General features: G+C 35.9%; 5 protein-coding genes across 9 annotated transcripts; 4 read left to right on the forward strand and 1 right to left on the reverse strand.

Moving 5' to 3' along the window:
- Nucleotides 1-144: 144 nt before the first annotated feature.
- Rnf11 (Ring finger protein 11) lies at nucleotides 145-2,255 on the reverse strand. Its single transcript, XM_066392309.1, has 4 exons — nucleotides 1,804-2,255; nucleotides 788-982; nucleotides 545-732; nucleotides 145-467 (listed from the first exon to the last, which is right to left on the reverse strand). Exons 1-3 carry the CDS (start codon nucleotides 1,909-1,911, stop codon nucleotides 589-591), a joined length of 447 nt encoding a protein of 148 aa, XP_066248406.1. The 5' UTR covers nucleotides 1,912-2,255; the 3' UTR covers nucleotides 145-467; nucleotides 545-588.
- Nucleotides 2,256-2,789: 534 nt separating this feature from the next.
- On the forward strand, nucleotides 2,790-5,659 carry Dsor1 (mitogen-activated protein kinase kinase 1). The gene is made up of 4 exons (XM_066392534.1): nucleotides 2,790-3,315; nucleotides 3,942-4,575; nucleotides 4,630-4,959; nucleotides 5,127-5,659. The coding sequence occupies exons 1-4, from the start codon at nucleotides 3,200-3,202 to the stop codon at nucleotides 5,220-5,222; spliced, it is 1,176 nt and encodes a 391-aa protein (XP_066248631.1). The 5' UTR covers nucleotides 2,790-3,199; the 3' UTR covers nucleotides 5,223-5,659.
- A 675-nt stretch (nucleotides 5,660-6,334) lies between these two features.
- Ipo9 (Importin 9) lies at nucleotides 6,335-11,087 on the forward strand. The gene is made up of 9 exons (XM_066392344.1): nucleotides 6,335-6,501; nucleotides 6,629-6,770; nucleotides 7,066-7,487; nucleotides 7,546-8,118; nucleotides 8,316-8,746; nucleotides 8,912-9,077; nucleotides 9,173-9,975; nucleotides 10,080-10,263; nucleotides 10,349-11,087. The coding sequence occupies exons 2-9, from the start codon at nucleotides 6,629-6,631 to the stop codon at nucleotides 10,652-10,654; spliced, it is 3,027 nt and encodes a 1,008-aa protein (XP_066248441.1). The 5' UTR covers nucleotides 6,335-6,501; the 3' UTR covers nucleotides 10,655-11,087.
- Nucleotides 11,088-11,372: 285 nt separating this feature from the next.
- EMC3 (ER membrane protein complex subunit 3) lies at nucleotides 11,373-12,693 on the forward strand. Its single transcript, XM_066392259.1, has 4 exons — nucleotides 11,373-11,654; nucleotides 11,919-12,172; nucleotides 12,227-12,388; nucleotides 12,444-12,693. Exons 1-4 carry the CDS (start codon nucleotides 11,503-11,505, stop codon nucleotides 12,620-12,622), a joined length of 747 nt encoding a protein of 248 aa, XP_066248356.1. The 5' UTR covers nucleotides 11,373-11,502; the 3' UTR covers nucleotides 12,623-12,693.
- A 768-nt stretch (nucleotides 12,694-13,461) lies between these two features.
- Nucleotides 13,462-18,453, forward strand: vig (vasa intronic gene). 5 transcript variants are annotated; one of them, XM_066392210.1, is made up of 8 exons: nucleotides 13,462-13,886; nucleotides 13,998-14,136; nucleotides 15,151-15,417; nucleotides 15,608-15,691; nucleotides 15,746-15,829; nucleotides 16,074-16,257; nucleotides 16,359-16,577; nucleotides 17,363-18,453. In XM_066392210.1, exons 1-8 carry the CDS (start codon nucleotides 13,646-13,648, stop codon nucleotides 17,426-17,428), a joined length of 1,284 nt encoding a protein of 427 aa, XP_066248307.1. In that variant the 5' UTR covers nucleotides 13,462-13,645; the 3' UTR covers nucleotides 17,429-18,453. The 5 variants fall into 5 exon arrangements, with proteins under 5 accessions (XP_066248307.1, XP_066248310.1, XP_066248308.1 ...); XM_066392211.1 differs by having other exon boundaries at nucleotides 13,463-13,886; nucleotides 16,368-16,577; XM_066392212.1 differs by having other exon boundaries at nucleotides 13,463-13,886; nucleotides 15,620-15,691.
- The last annotated feature ends 1,701 nt before the right edge of the window (nucleotides 18,454-20,154 follow it).

The following is a 20,154-nucleotide window of genomic DNA, read 5'->3' on the forward strand; positions in this document are numbered from 1 at the left end:
TAGAAACTAAATCTCGTTTTCTGCTCTAGAGTTTATCTCAATAAATTCACAATTAATTTAGGACACTGTATGAAACACGAGACTACTGTGTCCTGGCACACTATCCAAATATAGATTTGAGTGAATAATATGTAAATCCACCTATTAAATAATGGAACAGAATAGAATAGAATTTATTCCTATATAAAAACAATTTTTTTACAATCGCCGTAACTAATATAGACACCACTTAGCCTAAATGCACATGCGGAAAACAAAGATATTATTATACCAGATATATTTAAAAATTCAAAAAATCTCTATTCACTACATCACAGTTTAAAGTCACTAAAATTATAAAAAAGGTTTATATTTTTGTAAGTACCTTGACGGTAGATTTAGTAGTCTGGAAAGATAGTTCCCTCACTCTGGTAGGCAGCTTAGTGAAAAAAGCCGGGGCACACTGAAGTTTATGACCTTCCAAAAGCCTGACAAAAACAGCTTTACAATTGGAGCTTTTCTCTCAACAAATAGGTACTTTTATATATTATAATTCTTTACGTACCCGCTTAAACGCTAAATTAATAAGGCACTGGCCATCATCTTCAGTTAGTTGGTCTCATAACTAGTTAATAATGCTGCATCTACAGGTTCCATACAACTAGGACAAGTAAGGCTGCGCATCAGCCAATCATCAATGCATGCCATGTGATATGTGTGCATGCATGGAAGATAACGTAATGCGTCTCCAACCTTATGAATAAAATAATAGTTACAGCAGTGAACAACACATTCTACTCAATATTACCATAAATTCCCCCATACATATAACACATTCCCTTGTCTTTTTACATCCATCATATTTTCCAGTGGGCAAGTGCTGGATCAATCCAATACGTTTAGCAATTCTGATTTGTTCTTCTTCTGTGAGTTGCGTTACAGAACGAGTTACACTTGGGGAAGGATGGTATATCGGTGGTGTACTTTGGGCCGATAGCACCTCCTACAGGAATAAGTGATTATCTGTAATTCTTTTTGCATGCACACATTTTGATGTTTATTGATGTTGGGATAATTATTTTCTAACTAACCCAAAGTAAGATATGCCAAGTTGAATGAGTGAGATTTGCCAGTAGTTTGATAAAATATTAATTGTACAAATGCTTTGCTCAAGTATCAATTAATAAGCTCTTCTGTAACTTCTCTTCGAAGCAGTTCACCTTATAATCTCGATGAATAGTTGAAATCACTTTGTCATCCTGTTTTTTACTTTAATATGAAGTTTAAGCTATCCTAAGCTTTTTTTAATCATTTTGAGAAAATATTTGTTCAGAGTATTTTACAGTAACAGTTTGAAAACAATTAAAATATCCCCCCTTAAGAAAATTCTGTAAAAACCCCAAATTTTTTCTGACAAGAACTTATATTCATAACAAATCTGATGGAGATTTTGAAACTTCAGATTACCAATTTGCTCGATTATCCAGTGCTAATAACCTGATCATATGTCCATCTGTTGCATAATACTTGAAAATGCTGGTCTCAGTATTCATTAAAATAATGAGTAGTCCACTCACTCTATGATTATATGACCATTGCTCAAACTCTTCTTGTTGCACCCCTCTGAGGGCATAGCAATGAATGTAGGAGTTGCTTCGTTGTGACTAATTTATTACATTATTGTAAAAATTAACATATTTAATGAGCAATTAGTGAAAACACCACTGCATACATAAATCCATAAGGAAACCAATACCTGACAAATACAATTTTATTTATTGTTCTAACAAAGAGTAGTGGGTGACAGAATAAATGACTACTTACCTGGTAATTTGGTGGGCCCACTGGATCTGATGATGATTCCCTGATACTATCTGAGCCTCTTAAGAGAGAAATATCATCTGTTGTTGACCTCTTAAAGCAGTTACCCATGATGTTAACTTTATGTGTTCTTATCAAAGAGACACCAGCATTAGACCCATCATGATTCTATAACGAACATAATTCCAAATACCATTGTTGCAACCGATATACAATTGTCCCTAAAACGAAGTACCATATATTTAGCGCTTATTACACAAAAAGCATCTGAGAACTTTCTATCTGTTTTGCTTTCTACTTGGGACAAATTTGTTTAATGATCATAAAATTTTTTCGTTTTTTTGACAATAGTTCTCGGCAGGGCTCTGATTCTATAGAAACATGTGGGAAGGAGAAAGCAATTTTTGGCGACCGCGATTGGTTAAAAAATTTCACTGGACAATTTCATTGGACAAAAATGTTCATTTTTGCCCTGACATCTTCCTGAATCAAGGCCCAGAAGCTACGTCCTGACGGGCGTAAAATTTACGACGTACTTGACAGCGTAACCGAAATCAATGGATTTCATTGGTTAAAATTCCCCATATTGGAAATTTGAAGGTCACGATATTAATTAAAACGTTGGGCGCATAAAGTTAAAATAAAGTCTACTTTTGCGCATTTTCGCTGTTAGCTTGATTTTTAGTTTAAATATTTGTTCAAATCTGAAAGTTGAGTTAGTCTGATGTGCAGTTAAATATATCGGCCTCTTAAGATGGAACTAACACAGCTCCGCCGCGGTGCAAAATGCAGCGCACTAGAGAAACGAATTGTTATGTCAAAGGGGTTTTTGACATTCCCCATAACAACACGCCAGGCAATCAAAATGTCACGAGTCCCGACTTACCATTCTGCGACTGCGCCAACCTGAACCCTGACACTGACAACTGGCACAGTAAAAAAAAACAAAAACACTAAGAAACTAATTAGCAAGTTATAACGAGTGATCTTAAAAAAATCTTTCAATAGACCTTGATTCGTAAACGTAAAGCGTTGATTGAACAATTTACTGTTTATCATCAAAAATCTGATAACCCATAGCTAACGCATGAATTTATTCAAGACGTGACTCTGATGTTTCCACGCCTACTTGACGTTTTTTTTAATGATCACTCCTTATTTTTTGTTTTGATTGCCTCTCTTCCAGGGTCAGTAAAAGTCAAAAGCTGAATTTTTTCAAAATACATAAAGATATCTCTATAAAAACAAAATTTTCAATTACTTTCATTAATAAAATAAAAAGAACTTCAATAAATTTAGAGGTGTGCCAAGGTTGACTCCATAGGCTACCTACAGGAGATAAATAGGACAATTCCCATTAAAGTGGTTTGTGATGCCTATAAGTTGTGCTTAATGCATAATGTCCAAAAACAAGTTAAACCTTACCTTACCTCCGGGATCTATTGATCAGACTCCTAATTTGACTCCAACGTCTTCAACCTATGAAGAACCAAGTCAGCCTGCTGGGCCTGCAACGTAAGTATTGCTGTGTCTCTTAGTATGGCTATTTTGTCCTTTAAGCTTAGTAGAAATGATAAACTTTATCACAGAGATAAAGCTACAACATCAATTTCAATCCCTGTAGGTTTTTGCACTGGGTTTTGTATAAGGCCATTTATCACAGGAAATGTTTTAATAATTATTTAAACTATTCCAATTTACTAGCATGCAAAATTGATATCTTAAAGAAGGTTTCTCCCTTGTTTTGTTTTGTAGTCAACATAAAATTTTAAATTCAATGGTAAAAAGTTCCAAGAAGTAACCAAACTCCTGTGACAAATTCTGTGAAACTAGAACATGTTTTGTTATGATGCAAATTATAGTCAGTTTATGCTCATTTATGACCTACTCTTTAAGATCATCTATGACTTGTCAACTACTCAAAAATTAATATCTAAATAGCTCTAAATTTATACATTGTGCAATAAAAGAGGACAGAAAATATCGACGTCAATCAGGCACGCACTAAGAAAGATGTTTTCCACCTTTGGCTAGAAATCCAACATGGAAATTGTAGCTAATAAAATTTAAGCAATTTTTTTAGCCCCACTTTTTCTCGCTTTTAGTTCATTTCATATAGCCATATATATCTTTAATTCCAGGGCACCGAGTGTTGGTAAAAGGCCAATAGATCATATAACAGCTCAATTAGAAGAACTTGACATGGATGATATTCAAAGGAAACGTATAGAAGTGTTCCTGGTTCAAAAAGAAAAGATTTCAGGTGAATTATCAGATGATGATTTTGAAAAATTGGGGGAATTGGGATCAGGGAATGGAGGGGTTGTCAACAAAGTAAGACACAAGTCAACTGGCCTGATTATGGCACGAAAGCTTATTCATCTAGAAGTCAAGCCTGCAATTAAAAAACAGATCATCAGAGAATTAAAAATACTCCATGACTGTAATTTCGCACACATTGTGGGTTTCTATGGCGCATTCTATAGCGACGGAGAAATTAGTATTTGCATTGAGTATATGGATGCTGGTTCACTGGACCTCATTCTGAAGAAAGCAGGACGCATTCCAGAAAATATTCTAGGAAAAATTACATCTGCTGTATTGAAAGGGTTGAGTTACCTAAGAGACAAGCATGCGATTATGCACAGAGATGTAAAGCCCAGTAATATATTAGTTAATAGTAGTGGCGAAATAAAAATTTGTGATTTTGGTGTCTCAGGCCAACTTATAGATTCCATGGCAAACTCCTTTGTTGGTACTCGAAGTTACATGTCTGTAAGTTTACAGGAGTTAGCAACTGATCAGAAAGGCATTATCAAACTTTTTTAGCCGGAACGTTTGCAAGGCACCCACTACTCAGTCCAAAGTGACATTTACTCTTTGGGACTGTCTCTAGTAGAAATGGCTATTGGAATGTACCCAATACCGCCACCCGATGCCAAAACGTTAGCGGTAATATTTGGCCAAAGCAAAGAAGGAGACTCGCCAGATAGCCCCAAAGCACCTAGACCAATGGCAATTTTTGAGCTATTAGATTATATTGTGAATGAACCACCTCCCAAATTACCCTCTGGGATATTTTCTTCAGAGTTTGAAGATTTTGTTGATAGATGCCTTCGGAAAAATCCTGACGAACGAGCCGATTTGAAGACCTTAATGGTAAGCTTTAGGTCTGTAGGTACTATTAACTTGATCCAAAAAAAGCTGATGATAATTTCAATTCAAGTCGTCATATCCAAACTTTTTTAGTGTTCAGTTTGAGTATACACAAACTGAATAAGCATAAATTTTGAAAGAAAATATATTTAAAATCTCAATTTTTTTAGAACCATCCGTGGATTAAGAAATGGGAAACCGAAGATGTAAACGTCGCCGAATGGGTATGCCAAACAATGGAAATTCAGCCACCAAGCAAGTCTTAACTGTGTTAAGTCATACTAAATTTTATCAATGATACTTAGCTACATCAAATTGTCTAAATATTTATTCCACATATGTTAATGGTTTATGTTTACAACGGCGCTTTTTAATGGAATATTGTATATGTATAAAATTTTGACATTTCAATTATTGAATTAGCGATATTTGTATATTTAGTTCTTATCATTATTGTATGTACAGAAATATCATTTTACTTGTCTCACTCCATTCACAATTTTCCTATTAGAATTTAATTGAATTTAATGCAGTCCACAGTAAAAAGTCGAGAAAAACCCGGATTCTCTGTTTAGAACTGTTCCCAGCTGTCAACTTTAAAAACCAAAGCGCCATCTTAATTTATCTTTAAATGGCCATTTTCTTCAAAGCGTCCTACATTTCATGCGATGAGAAACAATGTGAGATGGTAAAACTTTTTTCATTTACATTAAGTAATAATTCCTACTTATTGTAGAAGATACAAATTCTGAGTTGTAGTGAGCCTGAAGTGCCGATTTTTGAGTCTTTAAATACATTAAAATTTATTTATACACTTTGTGGGTGTTGTTTTCGTTTAATATTGTTAAACGAAGCATATTTAAAATTTTCGTATTAAATAATGTGTAATGATTGCTCTAAAGCAAAACGTTTGTCCAATAATTTCTTTGCAACCAGGGAAATCCTCGGTAACGTTGTCTTTGAAAAGAGATGTTAGTGGGCTATCATGAGGACCTAAATAAGAAGTCTTCTAAACAAGAATTGTATTAGATATATTTTATCATTTTGTGATGGCCAAAAGCGACATCCTGAGAGAAATACCCTTCACACTAAACTAAATGGTGGAAGGGCTAAAAATTGGCCACGATATGGCGAAGGCGTCATCAAAAACTAAAATTAGACCTAAATCGACATTATCTCTTCAGATTTGAATTAAATAAATCGATATCTATAGAACACTAAATCTATACATTGCAGCTATAATAGCGCCACCATAGCACCGATTGCAATACTACTTGGTAAATATGAGGTTAGATTTCATTAAAACGAATTTCCGTCAACTAGGGCAGATAATTCAAAATTTGGTTCAAAAATACTAAACAAACCTGCGTTTTTGAAGAGTTTGGGGCTGTGTTTTAACTTTTCTCAATTAAAAACAAGTACGAACACTAAATATATAATATAATGTACAATTATTTAAAGCAGTAACCCGATTCCTGTGGGTTTTTTGTGTTTCAATTGCCTCCAATTTAAAAAAAAATCAAGTGTCATCAACTGGAAACCAAGGTAAGTTGGGAGTTGGATATCCCATTAAATCCTCTACTATTCAATTCTAGATTCTTGGGCAACATTAAATTTAGAGTTTCTACCACAGTCTCGAAGATGTTCTTTTTTTATATACTTGTATTTTCAGATGTCGAATTCTGGGCACCCTATAACAAGTAAAAGTCCCCTACATGAAGCTGTAACTTGTATTTTGAGTTGTGTATTGCAAGGTCATAACAGAATGTTAAAAAAGACCATTGATAAAATGCAAAAGTTACAAGTTATTGAAGGTTAGTAAAAAGAATTTCAATTCAATTTTGTAACACCTAAATAGAGTTGCCATTCAGCAATGGCTCCTTTATAATGACCAATTGGGTCAATTGATCACTATAGAGGCCAATTTCGAAAATTTAGTTTATAAGTTTTATTACTAGCCACAAAAAGTAATGTTTTTTAATGAACCTCCCCTTTTAATTTAAACCACACATTCATCTTTCTTTGATTTTCTACTCCCATTGCTCCATGCTAACTGTGGCAGAATTACATCCTGGAAAAATATATATTCATTTCAGTTATTATTTTTAGAGTATCCTTTGGTATTATCTGAGATAATAGATGCACATGACGAACCAAAGGACGAACGACTGTTAGCCGCAGTATGCTTGAAAAATTATTTGGATGGATATCTAAACCAGCAGTACAAAAACTCGGCCCTCTTTACTAAGGGTTATGGAAATACTATATTGCAGCTACTATTTCAGAATATAAACAACCAGTCCCCAGTAATAAGAGAAACTATTGCGACGAATATCGCTCTTCTCTTGACGATTGGATTTTGGGATGAAGGTACTATTGTGCTGAGCAATATGCTTGAAAGTCAAGACCCGATACAGATCTGCAATGCTGCTCACATACTTAATAAAGCAATAGATGAGCAGTACATAAAAAATGATGATAGGCCTATGTTCCTACCTTGGTTCGGTAGATTACTTGACGTATTAAAAATGGCAAGTAATTTTTTTGTTTTAAGCCTCACCATAACACTATGACTACTTTGTTTGTTAGACTCATTTGCCGTCTGTGGGCCGAGCATTTACCATCCGTCCACTGTATATCCTCATTAAATTTCTGTCACCTAATCCCAACATTTTACAAGAATGTTTGGCTAAAGCAGTGGAAGAATTTGAGAAGGTGTTGCACGAACGCTATTCTCCACGCTCTGAATTTGCTCTGAAATACGAAATTATGAAGTTTCTAAACAATAGCCTCAACGAATTCAGCGAATTCTCTAATATTTTCATCCCTCCAATAATGCCGGCGGTTGGTATGATGCTTACCATGTGTTGCGATTTGTTTAAAAAGATAGTGAGGGGCTCCGATCCGCCGCCTAAAGACTCAACAGAAGAGCAAACTGATCCAAAAAATTTCTTTGACTTAGTGGGATCCATGCTCACTATGATCTACAACTTAATTGACCTGCCTTACTTAGATCTAGTGCTTGAGGATTTATTTAAACTGATTTACTGCGTCTACGTATTAATGTCATGTCACAGTAGCATGGAGGACGACCTGTACACACTTGATACACAAAAGAATTTTTATTGGTCTTTAAGAGATGCCTGTAAGCTAATTCTTTTGGTAAGTGTGTTGATTATCTTTGTTACAGACGTTTTCTACTACACTTTGCCTTCGCATCAATATAATTATAAAAAAATGTTGTTGTTTTGAAGGTTTGAATAATAATATCTCTCTTTTACATCAAGTACGAATATTAGTTTAGCATGACTATGTAGGTAAACTTCATATAATATCAATAAATGATTGTCTTCTTTCAGCATGTTGCGGAAAAAATTAAAGACCGTCAGCCCGACGGCATCATGCGATATTTCAAAACCACCGATCTTGTGTTCCAACGTCTTAATCAGGAACTGGAACAAAGTCACGGAGACACCGGATCCCCAACTGCTGTATACAAAATCCTTTATATGTCACGGTTAACTGAATCGATGGTGTACGGGCTCGGATCTGTGAAAGAATACATGAACCTAACAGATCCTCAGTTTCCGTTTCCATTGAGTCACTACCTAAATTATTGGACGGGACTATTGGACCATTGTAACCCGATGCTTCAGGGTAGGATCATCTGGGCAGGTGGATTGTTTTGCAACCTTCCGGCACTCACCGCCAATGCTGCTGATTGCCACTTCAAACAGATTATTGGAAGCATTTCAGGTGTTTCTGGTTATCTGGTCGTTCCATCAACTGAGTAAGTTCCAGTATTAGTCAATGAAAACAGGTTCGTTTGAACCAGAAAGGTTTATGTATTTCTCATTACTATTTCATTCAGCACAAGAAACTGTACAGTAGCTAAAAGATGAATATATATCCCTACTTATTAAATATTTTTAAAATGTAAAATTTTACTTTACAGAGCGTTGTGTCAGTATTACCAACATTGGTACGAGCTTGGCGAAGAGAAAAAGAATATGATTGGCCAATATGCCCAACCAATTTTCGAGGCCTTGATGCACGTGTCTAAAAAGATTTGCAAATTTGAATTGGTTCATACTTTGCGGGCTTTGGGCTTTTTAATCAAGGCAAGTTTTTTTCGTAATAGAGCTTAAATTGCAAAATTCCTTTAAAGCTATGTTATATTAAAAATTTGTTTAATTGCGGCAATTATATGTTGCAGTGTCACAGAAATCTCGCCAAACTCAATATCGATGAGATTTCGGAACTATTTATCAAAATCTTAATACCATACTCAACGAGTCCTGCCGTAATAGCCGCAATAAATTTTGCATGTGGAAAAATCGGCCAAGCCGACGGCTTCAAGGAACCCCCAGAAAAAGACAAATTTCTGCGTTTTTTGCAATACTGGGTTCACAATCTTAAACCAGAAGAATTGCGCGACGAGTTAGGAGTCGCTTTTGAACTGCTGAACACCGTTTTCCTATACGCTCCCATCACCGATCAGGCCTTCATCTTGCAAATATTTTCTGCAGCTGCCACTAGAATCACGATGAACAAAGATCGCGACTTGGCATTAGATGAATCTGCAGGAGCCCTTTTGACGACTATTGTCACTAAACTTTGTCCACAATTCAGAGTTTTGGTCGATACACTAAAGGGCCAAGTTGTTGCCGTCCAAATTCCCAAGCTTCTAGACCTGCTTTTGTCACCAGACGTCGATTTCCCTTCGCATGTTTTGGCAAAACTTGTAATTACCATTCTGTACAATCTACCCGACTTGATGTTGACTCACTACGAAGGGATTTTGAGAAACCTTGTCACGTGCAGTGCTAAGCCGGACTGCAAGAAAATTAAAGCAAACTGGGAAATATTCATATTCATCTGTATGAATTATACTAACGAGAGCTTGACCATCTTGTCGAACCTTCCAGGTCCCCATGGCGGAAGTGCTTTGGCATTCATGCTTAAATTATGGAAACCCGATTACTTTTTGAGCGTTGGAATTGTGGATAGAAAAATATTGTAAGTGGAAGATTTGATCTTTCCTTGTCGACTATTGTCCCTCAGTATTTAGCTTGAATGTGAATATGTGGAAGTATTGAACATCTTTTTATAAAAACTTTTAGAGCGTTCTGCTTGATGGGTGTCCTCGACAATTGCCTTGTAAACCATCCCGAAGCACGTCGAACACTCGAAGAAGTGTTCGCTTTCGAGTATCCATCTGTGAGACATCCTGCCACGAAAAGTATAAATGGACTGCAGCACTTGATCTTCATACTGATTAATAGTATGTTATGCGAGCACCAAATGGTAATTTTTTGTTTTTATATCCACATGCATATCAGATGTTAATTATTTTATTTTCCTCAGTTATTAAAGAAATTCTTAATTGCAGCATAAGCAAGGAGAAAGACGGATTTCATATTCGGAATTCGAGTTTGATTATTCGGATTTCGGAGAAAACCCAGAAGTTGTAAAAAAAGAGGAGGACTTGTACTTATTCAGAGTGCATCAATTCAACATTGACGTCTTGGCTCAGGTTTCTCAGTTCTTTAGAGCTAATACCGACTGTTACATGGGCGTCGTTACATATTTCTTCCCGGAAAGTACGTGGGAAATACTGAAAGAAATAGGTTGTCCAATTCCTGAACCCGAAGAAGAAATTACCGAAGACATGTACGTGCAAGAAGCTATGGAGTAATTGGCGTACGTGTACGTTTGGATTATCCAAAACTCCTGCCCTCACCAACTGGTGAGCCAATTGGCTGTGTTGTTGAAGCCTGAATTATGTTTGTTGTTATGTTTAATGTTTAGTAATTTCAAAATTTGCATACAATATGAGAAGATAACGAGAAAATAGTCACAATTACTGGATGCCGGCTGTAACAAACTGTCGACACAGAAGTTTTTATTATGTTTTGATATTATAACATTTTGTTAGCTTCTTACCTTATGCTATTACTTCTAGGATGTAATTATAACGATTTTTACCAAAATTTTGCAATCTTAGAAATTTGGTCGTTATTATCACGTATCCTATACCCTACATTGTTCAATATGTAAAGACTTAGAGTTTGAGGAAACTTCCTTTATTTTTAGTTTAAGTTTTTGTTTTAATAAAAGATTGTATGAACTATGAGACAAAAACTTCATAAAATCAAAGAATTTCACACCTAACTTGATGACGAAATATTTTACGAATAAACTATTGAAATTTTTCAATATGGACACACATTGCGTCTTTTTGCTGTTTGAAACACCCTGTATGTGTGTGATTTCAAGGATAACTGAATTGTTCAAAAGTGCCGCCGACCAATCACGATCCGAGACACATGACGCATTGACAACCTCAAATTCGATATTTGGAGTTGTAAAATATAACCTAAAAAGAGAACTAAATAAGAGTGAAAGTAAATCTCACATTTTTTCAGTTAATTTAAGACTAAACACCTTACTTATCCATAAAAAAGTACTTTTTTTCTTATAAATTTAATCATTTAAACGTGTACACAACTTTCAATTGATAACCAATTTTGAATTTCTTTGAAAATGACAGCAGACCTAATTGTAGACACACAAATTCGTGTATGGGTTTTCTTGCCGATTGTTGTTATTACATTTCTAGTAGGCATTATTAGGCATTATGTATCTATATTGCTATCCACACAAAAAAAGGTTGAAACCCAACAATTCCAAGACAGGTACGTTCAATTATCATTACAATAACATCTTAACCTAAAGTTACTGAGGTAGAGACTGTGAGACTGTGTCCCCCCCATTTAAACCCTTTCTATCTAGTGGTTTCACCTCACTTCTATCCCCTCTTGCATGGATCAAATATTTGGCTCAAGGATCAAATGACCTCAACAGTATTTCTTTACCATTCACCAAAGTACTGTACTTTTATCCTGTATATTAGTGATCAGTTTACAAAGTTTTTAAATGGAAAATGGGCATACTTTCAGTCAGATGATTATGAGGTCAAGGATGCTTAGAGAAAATGCCAAATATATTCCAAAAGTTGCTTTCCTATCACGGCGACAGGCTTTCAATAAGGAAGAGGATGGATACCTGACTCAGAAACGACCAGCCGTAACTCAAAATATGATGACAGATCCATCCATGATGACTGATATGGTCAAGGGCAATCTCACAAATGTCTTGCCAATGATAGTTGTCGGTGGATGGATTAATTGGATGTTTTCAGGATTTATTACAAGTATACCTGGATATAGTTAAATTTACATGCTCTGCAAAGGTATTAATTTTTCAGCAAAAGTACCATTTCCTTTGACTCTTAGATTTAAATCAATGTTGCAAAGAGGCATAGAACTGTCACATTTAGATGCTTCATGGGTTTCCTCTGCCTCTTGGTATTTTTTAAACGTGTTTGGTTTAAGAAGCATATATGCCTTGGTGTTGGGAGAAAATAATGGTGAGTTTTTCACATAACTTCAATTCAAAAAATGAATTCTTACACTCAATTTCAGCTGCCGATCAATCTAGACAAATGCAAGACCAGATGTCAGGAGCAGCAATGGCAATGCCTCAAGATCCTAAAGTCGCGTTTAAGGCTGAATGGGAAGCGTTAGAAATTGTCGATCATCAGTGGGCACTGGCTGACGTTGAAAGTAAACTTATTGGGGAGGAAAAAATTAAGTCAGATTAAATGGTTTTGTTTTCAAAGTGTTAATATTTAATTATGGCTGTAGTTATAATAATTATAGTGACTAGTTACCACCGACAGATTCATTGCAGTAGTAACCTGAGAGACTAATAATTAGCCGTCTCCATGGAAACTGTTTGTTAAGCCACCTGTCCCGTTTTTGAGTGAAAAAATGATCAAATTTGTCTAGTTTTTCACTTCAACTTGAAATTAAAATAATTCCTGGGCATGTTGAGTATTGACGCCTGTTTAACGATATGGAGTCCACATGTGGAAAGGGCAATAGATGTATATCGCTCGATAAGATTGCAAGAACGGTATTAAAGCTCTGAAGGCGCTGCTCAATATCACACTTTTGGTAGCGGAGGAAGTGTGAGTGATGCGTTAACGTTAATTCCACTTTCAATTTTTTGTTTTTGGCAAATTATTAAAAATCCAGTGCGAAATGAAGATATTTTTTGAAAGTGCTCGATATTCTTATGAGAAATTGATGAAAAAGAAAGCTTTTTTGCAAAATTCGTAAGTTACTGCTCAAAAACAGCTAGGAATGGCGTTTCCCAAATCTCTTTTATCCACACAGCTCCCAACGGTGTGCAATTTTTGAATATGCCCATACTCCGACGTGCCCTTGACAAGATACTGAAATGCTGATTACCGAATGCACCCCGTGATTTTTGACAGTATAGATAGTTGACAATTTCACTTCCAGCTTCGTTCCAACAGTGCGGGAGCACAAGAGCGACCCAATTCGGGATGGCCCGAAATATGTGCAAAGAATCCCAACTGGTATACTGCGCATATTTATGACGGCCGGTATCGGTTTACTTCTCTGCTAGAACACACCCATCTCTCGTAATCATCGTGTGAATCGTGCACGCGAGTAAAATTTCAGTTTGTGTCGTGTGTAATCGACTAGCCCGCCATATTGCATTACATGAATGTGCGAATAGTGAGAGGCTAAAAGGTAGCCATAATAAATCTTCCAACATCTTAAAGTTGTGAAGACCATTTCCAATTTTTTCCATAATGGAGAATTCCTATGGGATCGGCGTCACGAACAGGTACGCCCTCTTCCTGGACGATGAATCCGATCCGCTAGAAACTCTATTCCAAAAGCAGCAAGAAAAGGAGTTAAAGAAAAAGACCAAAGTTGCGGAAAAGGAAAATAAGGTGAAACCCGAGCCGGCAAAAACCAAAATAGTGTCGAATACTCAGAAGAAACCTACGAAGGAGACGACCGCTACAAAGCCTCAGGAAAAACGGGATGGTAAGTTATCGAGATCGGCAGGGTTTGCCGCCTTCGTACTTTAATGGAGTACCTCACATGTGCAGATATTTCCCTTTAAAAGCTTTGTTTAAGCTTGCATTCTATTTTTAGACAATAAAATAAACCAAAGGGCCAATGCTGACGGTAAAACTGAACGTTCTTCCAATAAATTGAATAGTGAGACCCGGGAAGAAAGGAATAACCGAAGGAACCGCGAAGAGAGACCCTATAATGGACCTTCAGAAAACCGGTAAGTGATCAAGCATATTTTTATTAAATAATCAACATATCAGGGTTATGGCATGGCATTTTGATAATTAGGCTATGCTTATTTGAATAATTAGTTCTCGTCCCAAAAAAGTTGAGGGTTTCTATTATATGAAAAGGAAGATACAGGTTTAGAACATTTAGGGAGTTGTCAATACTTCTGAGTTTTGTAGTTTCAAGGTCAGATTAGTTTGACATTAAAAGCTCAGACTAACTTGAATTGTCCTTACTGAAGGTAAAAGTGCTTATTATGGCCATACTTCAGACATTATCCATTTCATTTAGTTATTTTAAGTATTTTTGTATATTTTTTGATATCTAGTGTTTTTTTATATTCAAATTTTTAATGTCGTTGGTCCCCACACCAGAATTATCTGATTATTTCTTGCACTCACATTATCCATATTGCCATTCCTATGCTCACATTATCAAAATTCAAGCATAGGAATGGCTCTTGTACAAACAAAAAAACCATTGAGACAAGGTAAATAGTTTTTGTTGCAAAGTAAATAGCTATTAACAAAAAAAGTGAGAAACAGTATAAACTAAATGGGGACAATCCTTAAAACCCCACCGAAGCTAAGGAAAAATGGATACACCCTCTTCATTGGAACAAGAAAGAACAGATGCTGATTTGTTCAGCGCAATTTTCAGGAAAATGTCCATATATTTTTAATTTGTCTTGAAACTTCATTAATTTTTGTACCTATGATATAGCATCCATTAAACATCTGGAATTCAAGTAATATAATGTTGTTTCGGCTTTGAGATAAGCCAAAAAATGTAATCTTTATACTTCCCGCGCCAAAGAGCTACAGTGAAATGGATATATCTATTTGGCCATGTAAATTACCGCACCTGCTCGGCACGCGAGTTTTAATACCTTATGTTGAGTGCCAAAATAAAAATGCTGTTAACCTTTTACATTTTGTTATCTCAAAAAAGCACTTTTTGACATTTAGAAGTAAGAATGAAAGTCCTCATGTTGGGTTTGCAGGGACAGGGAAAATAGGCCTAGACGAGAAAATTCTGAGTTCGAGAACCGCAACAATCGGGACCGTGGCGAACGTGTTGACCGTGCTGATCGTGGGGAACGTGGGGAGAGAGGCGACCGTGGAGAACGTGGTGAACGTGGAGACCGGGGCGAAAGAAAAGACGGCAGACCTATTGGGAACCGACCTGGCGGACCTCGGGGCCCGAGAAAGACATTTGACGACAGGCGAGGAAAGAGGGAATTCGACAGGCAATCTGGATCTGACAAAACGTATGAACACTCATTATTTATTGTTTTATTGTGAAGTGTGTTTTTTTTATACAAAAAACTTTTTGGAAAACCTCAGATAAGAGCCGATAGTAACTTAAACGCGTTAAAAGTAATTTGCATTATATCATGAATATTAGACTAGCTTGAGTCTATTGAAAATGGCCTTAGTTACGATACCTTATTAATGCAGCCATGGTTACAGAGGAGTTAAACCAATAGAAAAACGGGACGGTGCTGGCGCTCATAACTGGGGATCGACAAAAGATCTTATTTTGTAAGTTAAACGCGACTTCATTTAAAAGCGACTTGGTAATTTGGTTTGTTTTAGATCTGAAGTGGACAGGCCTAGCGATGCCGACCAAACCTGGGGAGAAAATGAGAAGCCTGAAATAAGCAGCGACATCGAAAAGAAGTAAGTAATATTTTGGATTTGGATTGAACAATACACCTTTAGAGATGCTTCTGTATGTCTGAGATTAATTTGTATATGTGTTTGTTATTATTTGTGAAATTGAGGAAGATTGAAATTTTAAGTTAAACGCACGTTATAATTAGTACAAATGATACCTGAGTTAATTGGAGGGAGGTAACACAATCAAATTCTTTTTTTTTTAAATATTTAATTCTTCAGTAGACTACAATATTTGTTTCTAAAGGGAGGAAACGGAAGTGGAACAAACACCAGTTGAGGAGGAACCAAAAGAATTGACTTTGGATGAATGGAAGGCTCAACGCGCTGGTCGCGCCAAGCCTCAATATAATATTCGCAAAGCTGGTGAGGGTGAGGATCTTTCCCAATGGAAGAAGATGTTTGAACTGAAGAAAAAGGAAAAGGATGAGGTAAGTGCAAAACTGTTAAAATAAATCTGTTCATTCCCTACATGTAGAATTTTGAGAAATATATTAATTGGGATAAGCAACATTTTATCTGAAATGGGCAGGGTTTTCAGGAATCCGAGGAAGAGGAATATGACGCTTCAGAATATCCGCAAAGAGTTGGTCGCCAGAAACACATTTTGGATATTGACATTCAATTTTATGATAACAGACGTCCTGGTGGTGGAAGAGGTCGAGGAGGCCCTAGAGGAGGTAGAGGAGGTGCTCGCGGCTCGCGCGGTCCTGCACGTGAGAAAGAGGAAAGAAGGTTCCGCGACGAGCCGGTAAGTTGATATTCAAATAAGTTCTTTTTTCAGTTTTATTAAGCTTTAATCGATTTTGGTTTTGAATACATAAAAAAAGTATTTGATTTTCATAGGAAAATGGGTATCAATGAAACACAGTACTAGATATCAATGCAAGCTAGAGCGTTTTATTATCATATAGAAAAAGCAAGGGCAGTGTCCCTTTTAAGACTGACTCACACACCTCATCAGTCTGGGGCATGTACGTCTTCTTTTACATTTTTATTTATTTTATCTAGTCATCAATATTCTTAATGAGTCTAGACGTTTGCTCTTAATTGATACCTAATATTATTTATTCCTTTTTGGATCTAGACTAGCGGGATACATAAATCTAATAAAAAGAATAAAACAAATTATTTTAGAGCACTTTTCCATGTTTTTAAGTAAAACATGCCATATGTAGATATGAAAGTTTTACAATGTGACGGATGCACGCATCTTATGGGTTATTCTCAATTAATCACCAAACAACTTTGCGAATCTTGGCCGTCTAGTGGCCCAATACCATATTTGCAAATTATTTTAAAAAGTGCAACTGTACAAACTGTCACGGCCGCGTGGATTACGAAAATAGTCGAAATATTAGTGGCAAGTTTCTTATGCCCATTTTTGTATAAAGCACGTTTAGCTGAATCGCTCTATTTTTTACTTCCTAGCAACCCATAGTCGTTTGTATCAATTATTCTTTAACAGCCTGCATGTAATACAATAAATTCCTTCGTATTTTGCAGTAATATGTAGTAAAGACTTTTTTGTTGCAGGTCGACGAGAAAGCTCCTAGAGCTCCTAAAGTAGACGACGAACGTGATTTCCCCTCATTAGGTTAAAGAGCATCACGTAATTTGCTGTTGATGGATTTCTAACCATCTTATACCATTTAAAAAATGTATATTAATACAAATTTTCTTTGTTAATGCGTTGGTATAGAAATTAGGGTTTACCAGCATGCCAGTTTGCCCCGCTGGCTGTTTATGTGTTCGAATAAAACTAAGCGTCTTGATTAAATCTGATCGAGATGCCAAATAGACTTTACCGGGGTGTTTGATTAACGGTAGACATCCGTCTTTATCAAAATACTAACAACAATGGCGCAATTGATTTTTTATTTTTTGATCTAGAGTGTTTCGAATCTGGAACAAATATTTATTTTCGCCCTTGATTTCTCGGAAAATTGTAAATTGCAATTTTATGAATTTATGTCACTCCACTCCCAGGGGCCATTAAATTGGCAGTTCGCGATTTATCCATTTCAATTTATTTTTTTACAAGCGAGGAAATGGTGGCTCGTTGACTTTCGCCGAATTAAAGGGAAAAGAGTAAACTACAGGTTAATATCATCGAGCCACTACGTTGGCGTTTAAAAAAATTAATTTAGAATGGACAAATCGCAAACTACCAATTTCATTTAATTTTGAACTTAATTTAACATTGAATTTTAATTATGAAAATGTAAGCGTTGTTTTCTGACCGGTTGCGTCATTGTTAACACAAAACAAATCCAATCGAGAAAGGAGATAATTTATATTTTAGGCACTATGTTATTTGAATTTTGTTTTATTAATCAGAATGTTTGAATTACTTTTTCCTAGTGTGAGCTATATCTACTAATGGTTAGCAGTTGTTACGTTCTACGACGCCATGCTAATCGTAGCATTACGATGGTAAATAACTGCTGATTCTTTGATCAGAAAGTGGTGCAAGGCACGGTCGATAATGCTATACTATTCAGTTATTTGAAAATTTGCATACTTAATTGGCTACGTCTCGCATTTCTTGAATTTGTTGAACGTTCTCATCTTGCAATTTGTATCATTTTTAATAAAAAAATTATTAAAAATTGATTTAGATATTAGTTTTATTTTATTTCTTTCATCCCACCCCGTAGGAATTATGACAGTCTAAGCTAAGGATCAGAAGTACATGCATATATTAAAGGATTGTATGAATAAAAATTTCATGGAAGCTGCCGTTTCCACGAAGATAAAATTTGTCTAAAGTCTTTTTATGATCTAAAATTTTTCGCAAAAAATTCATAATGTGCACTACTCTAAAATTTGATTTTCACAAAACCAGTGGCGTACATAACAATTTTGATTTTTAAAAAAATTAAAATTGAGTGCTCCGATCTCGGCGAAATTGAGTTCCGCAGCAGCCGTACAACACAGCTTTGATATGCCGCAGTCAAAATTCAAATTGAACAACTTCAATTTTTAGGTCCAAAAAATACCATGGACTATACATCATGAAAATTTTTCGGCCAAAAAATCGAATTTATCTGATTCAAATTTTGACTACAGTATATCAAGGCTGTATCGTATGGCTACTGCGGAACCCAATCTCAGTGAAATCGGAGCACTCAATTTTTAGGTCTTTTTTTTGTGCAAAATTATCATGGACGCCACTGGTTTGCTGAAGACTAATTTGTAGACAAAATTATAAGTTTTGACATAAGAAATTTCGGTTATTCTAGTTTCAAAATTATTTGGGTTCGAAAATCAAAACGTAAATGCTGTCGTTGAGCAGCAGCCAAATTAATGAATTCTTTTTAAAATTGACGTCTAGGGTTACAAAAGAATAAAATTACCATCTCTGAGCTGCTACGTGAGCAACACTCATTTGTATTATGGGTTGCCTAAAACTTGAAGTGGTGCCATCTATATGTCACTGTGCCAAGTATCCCTCTGTAGTTTCCTATAGCGCTATGTAGGGGTGAGCAGTCATACCGAGCATTGCGCGATAGAAAAAATATCTGTCCTTGTTTAGCAGCCAGTACTGAGCGTGGGAAGCCACAAGTCAGAAAAGAAATAAGTGACGTCAGAAGCGACGACATACTGATACATTTTTCCAGGACTTTTTTCCACCTCTGAGAGCAAGGGCTCAATAAAAAATAGTTCATATTTTTTTGAATTAATCAATAAGAAAAGCCATTCTTAACATGCTATTGGGACCTTGTATGCCAGTGAATAGTGTGAGCATGGCTTTTTATTCGAACTTGTTCCTCTTAATTTTCGATGATGGAAATGAGGATGATACACACATTTAAAGCTAATATATACAGGGTGAATATTGAAAATTTTGCACTCAGCTTATTTTAAACTACGGTCAAAATATCAGAAATTGTCACGATATGTCAATCTTGTTTTCGTGGGGGACACATTTTTGCGTTGAGCACAAATTCATCAAAACCACCCTTTTCGCAACAGTACATTCAATTTTAGAAATTTAAATGACATTATAGATCGAATGACACCTCATGTGAAAGGATTTTTGAATTTTGATTGTCAGCATGTAATTTTTTATAGATTAACATTGCTCTTTTAATAGCTAGAAAACACGATCACATTGTCGTATCTTTGTAAATTGTAAAGCTGCACGAGAAGGAATATATAAGATCTAATTGAAATGTCGATAGTTGCTTAGTTGTCGATATCGATAATGTGGGTTCTCAACGAGTGAGGTGGAACATTTGAAAGCGTCTATTATTCATCACATCGCCGGATACCGGATCGATTTTGCGGGTGGTGGGACGGAGACGAAGATGAAAGAGTTAGGG

This window comes from Euwallacea similis, chromosome 8, assembly GCF_039881205.1.
Source record: "Euwallacea similis isolate ESF13 chromosome 8, ESF131.1, whole genome shotgun sequence".
Lineage (NCBI taxonomy): Eukaryota > Metazoa > Arthropoda > Insecta > Coleoptera > Curculionidae > Euwallacea > Euwallacea similis.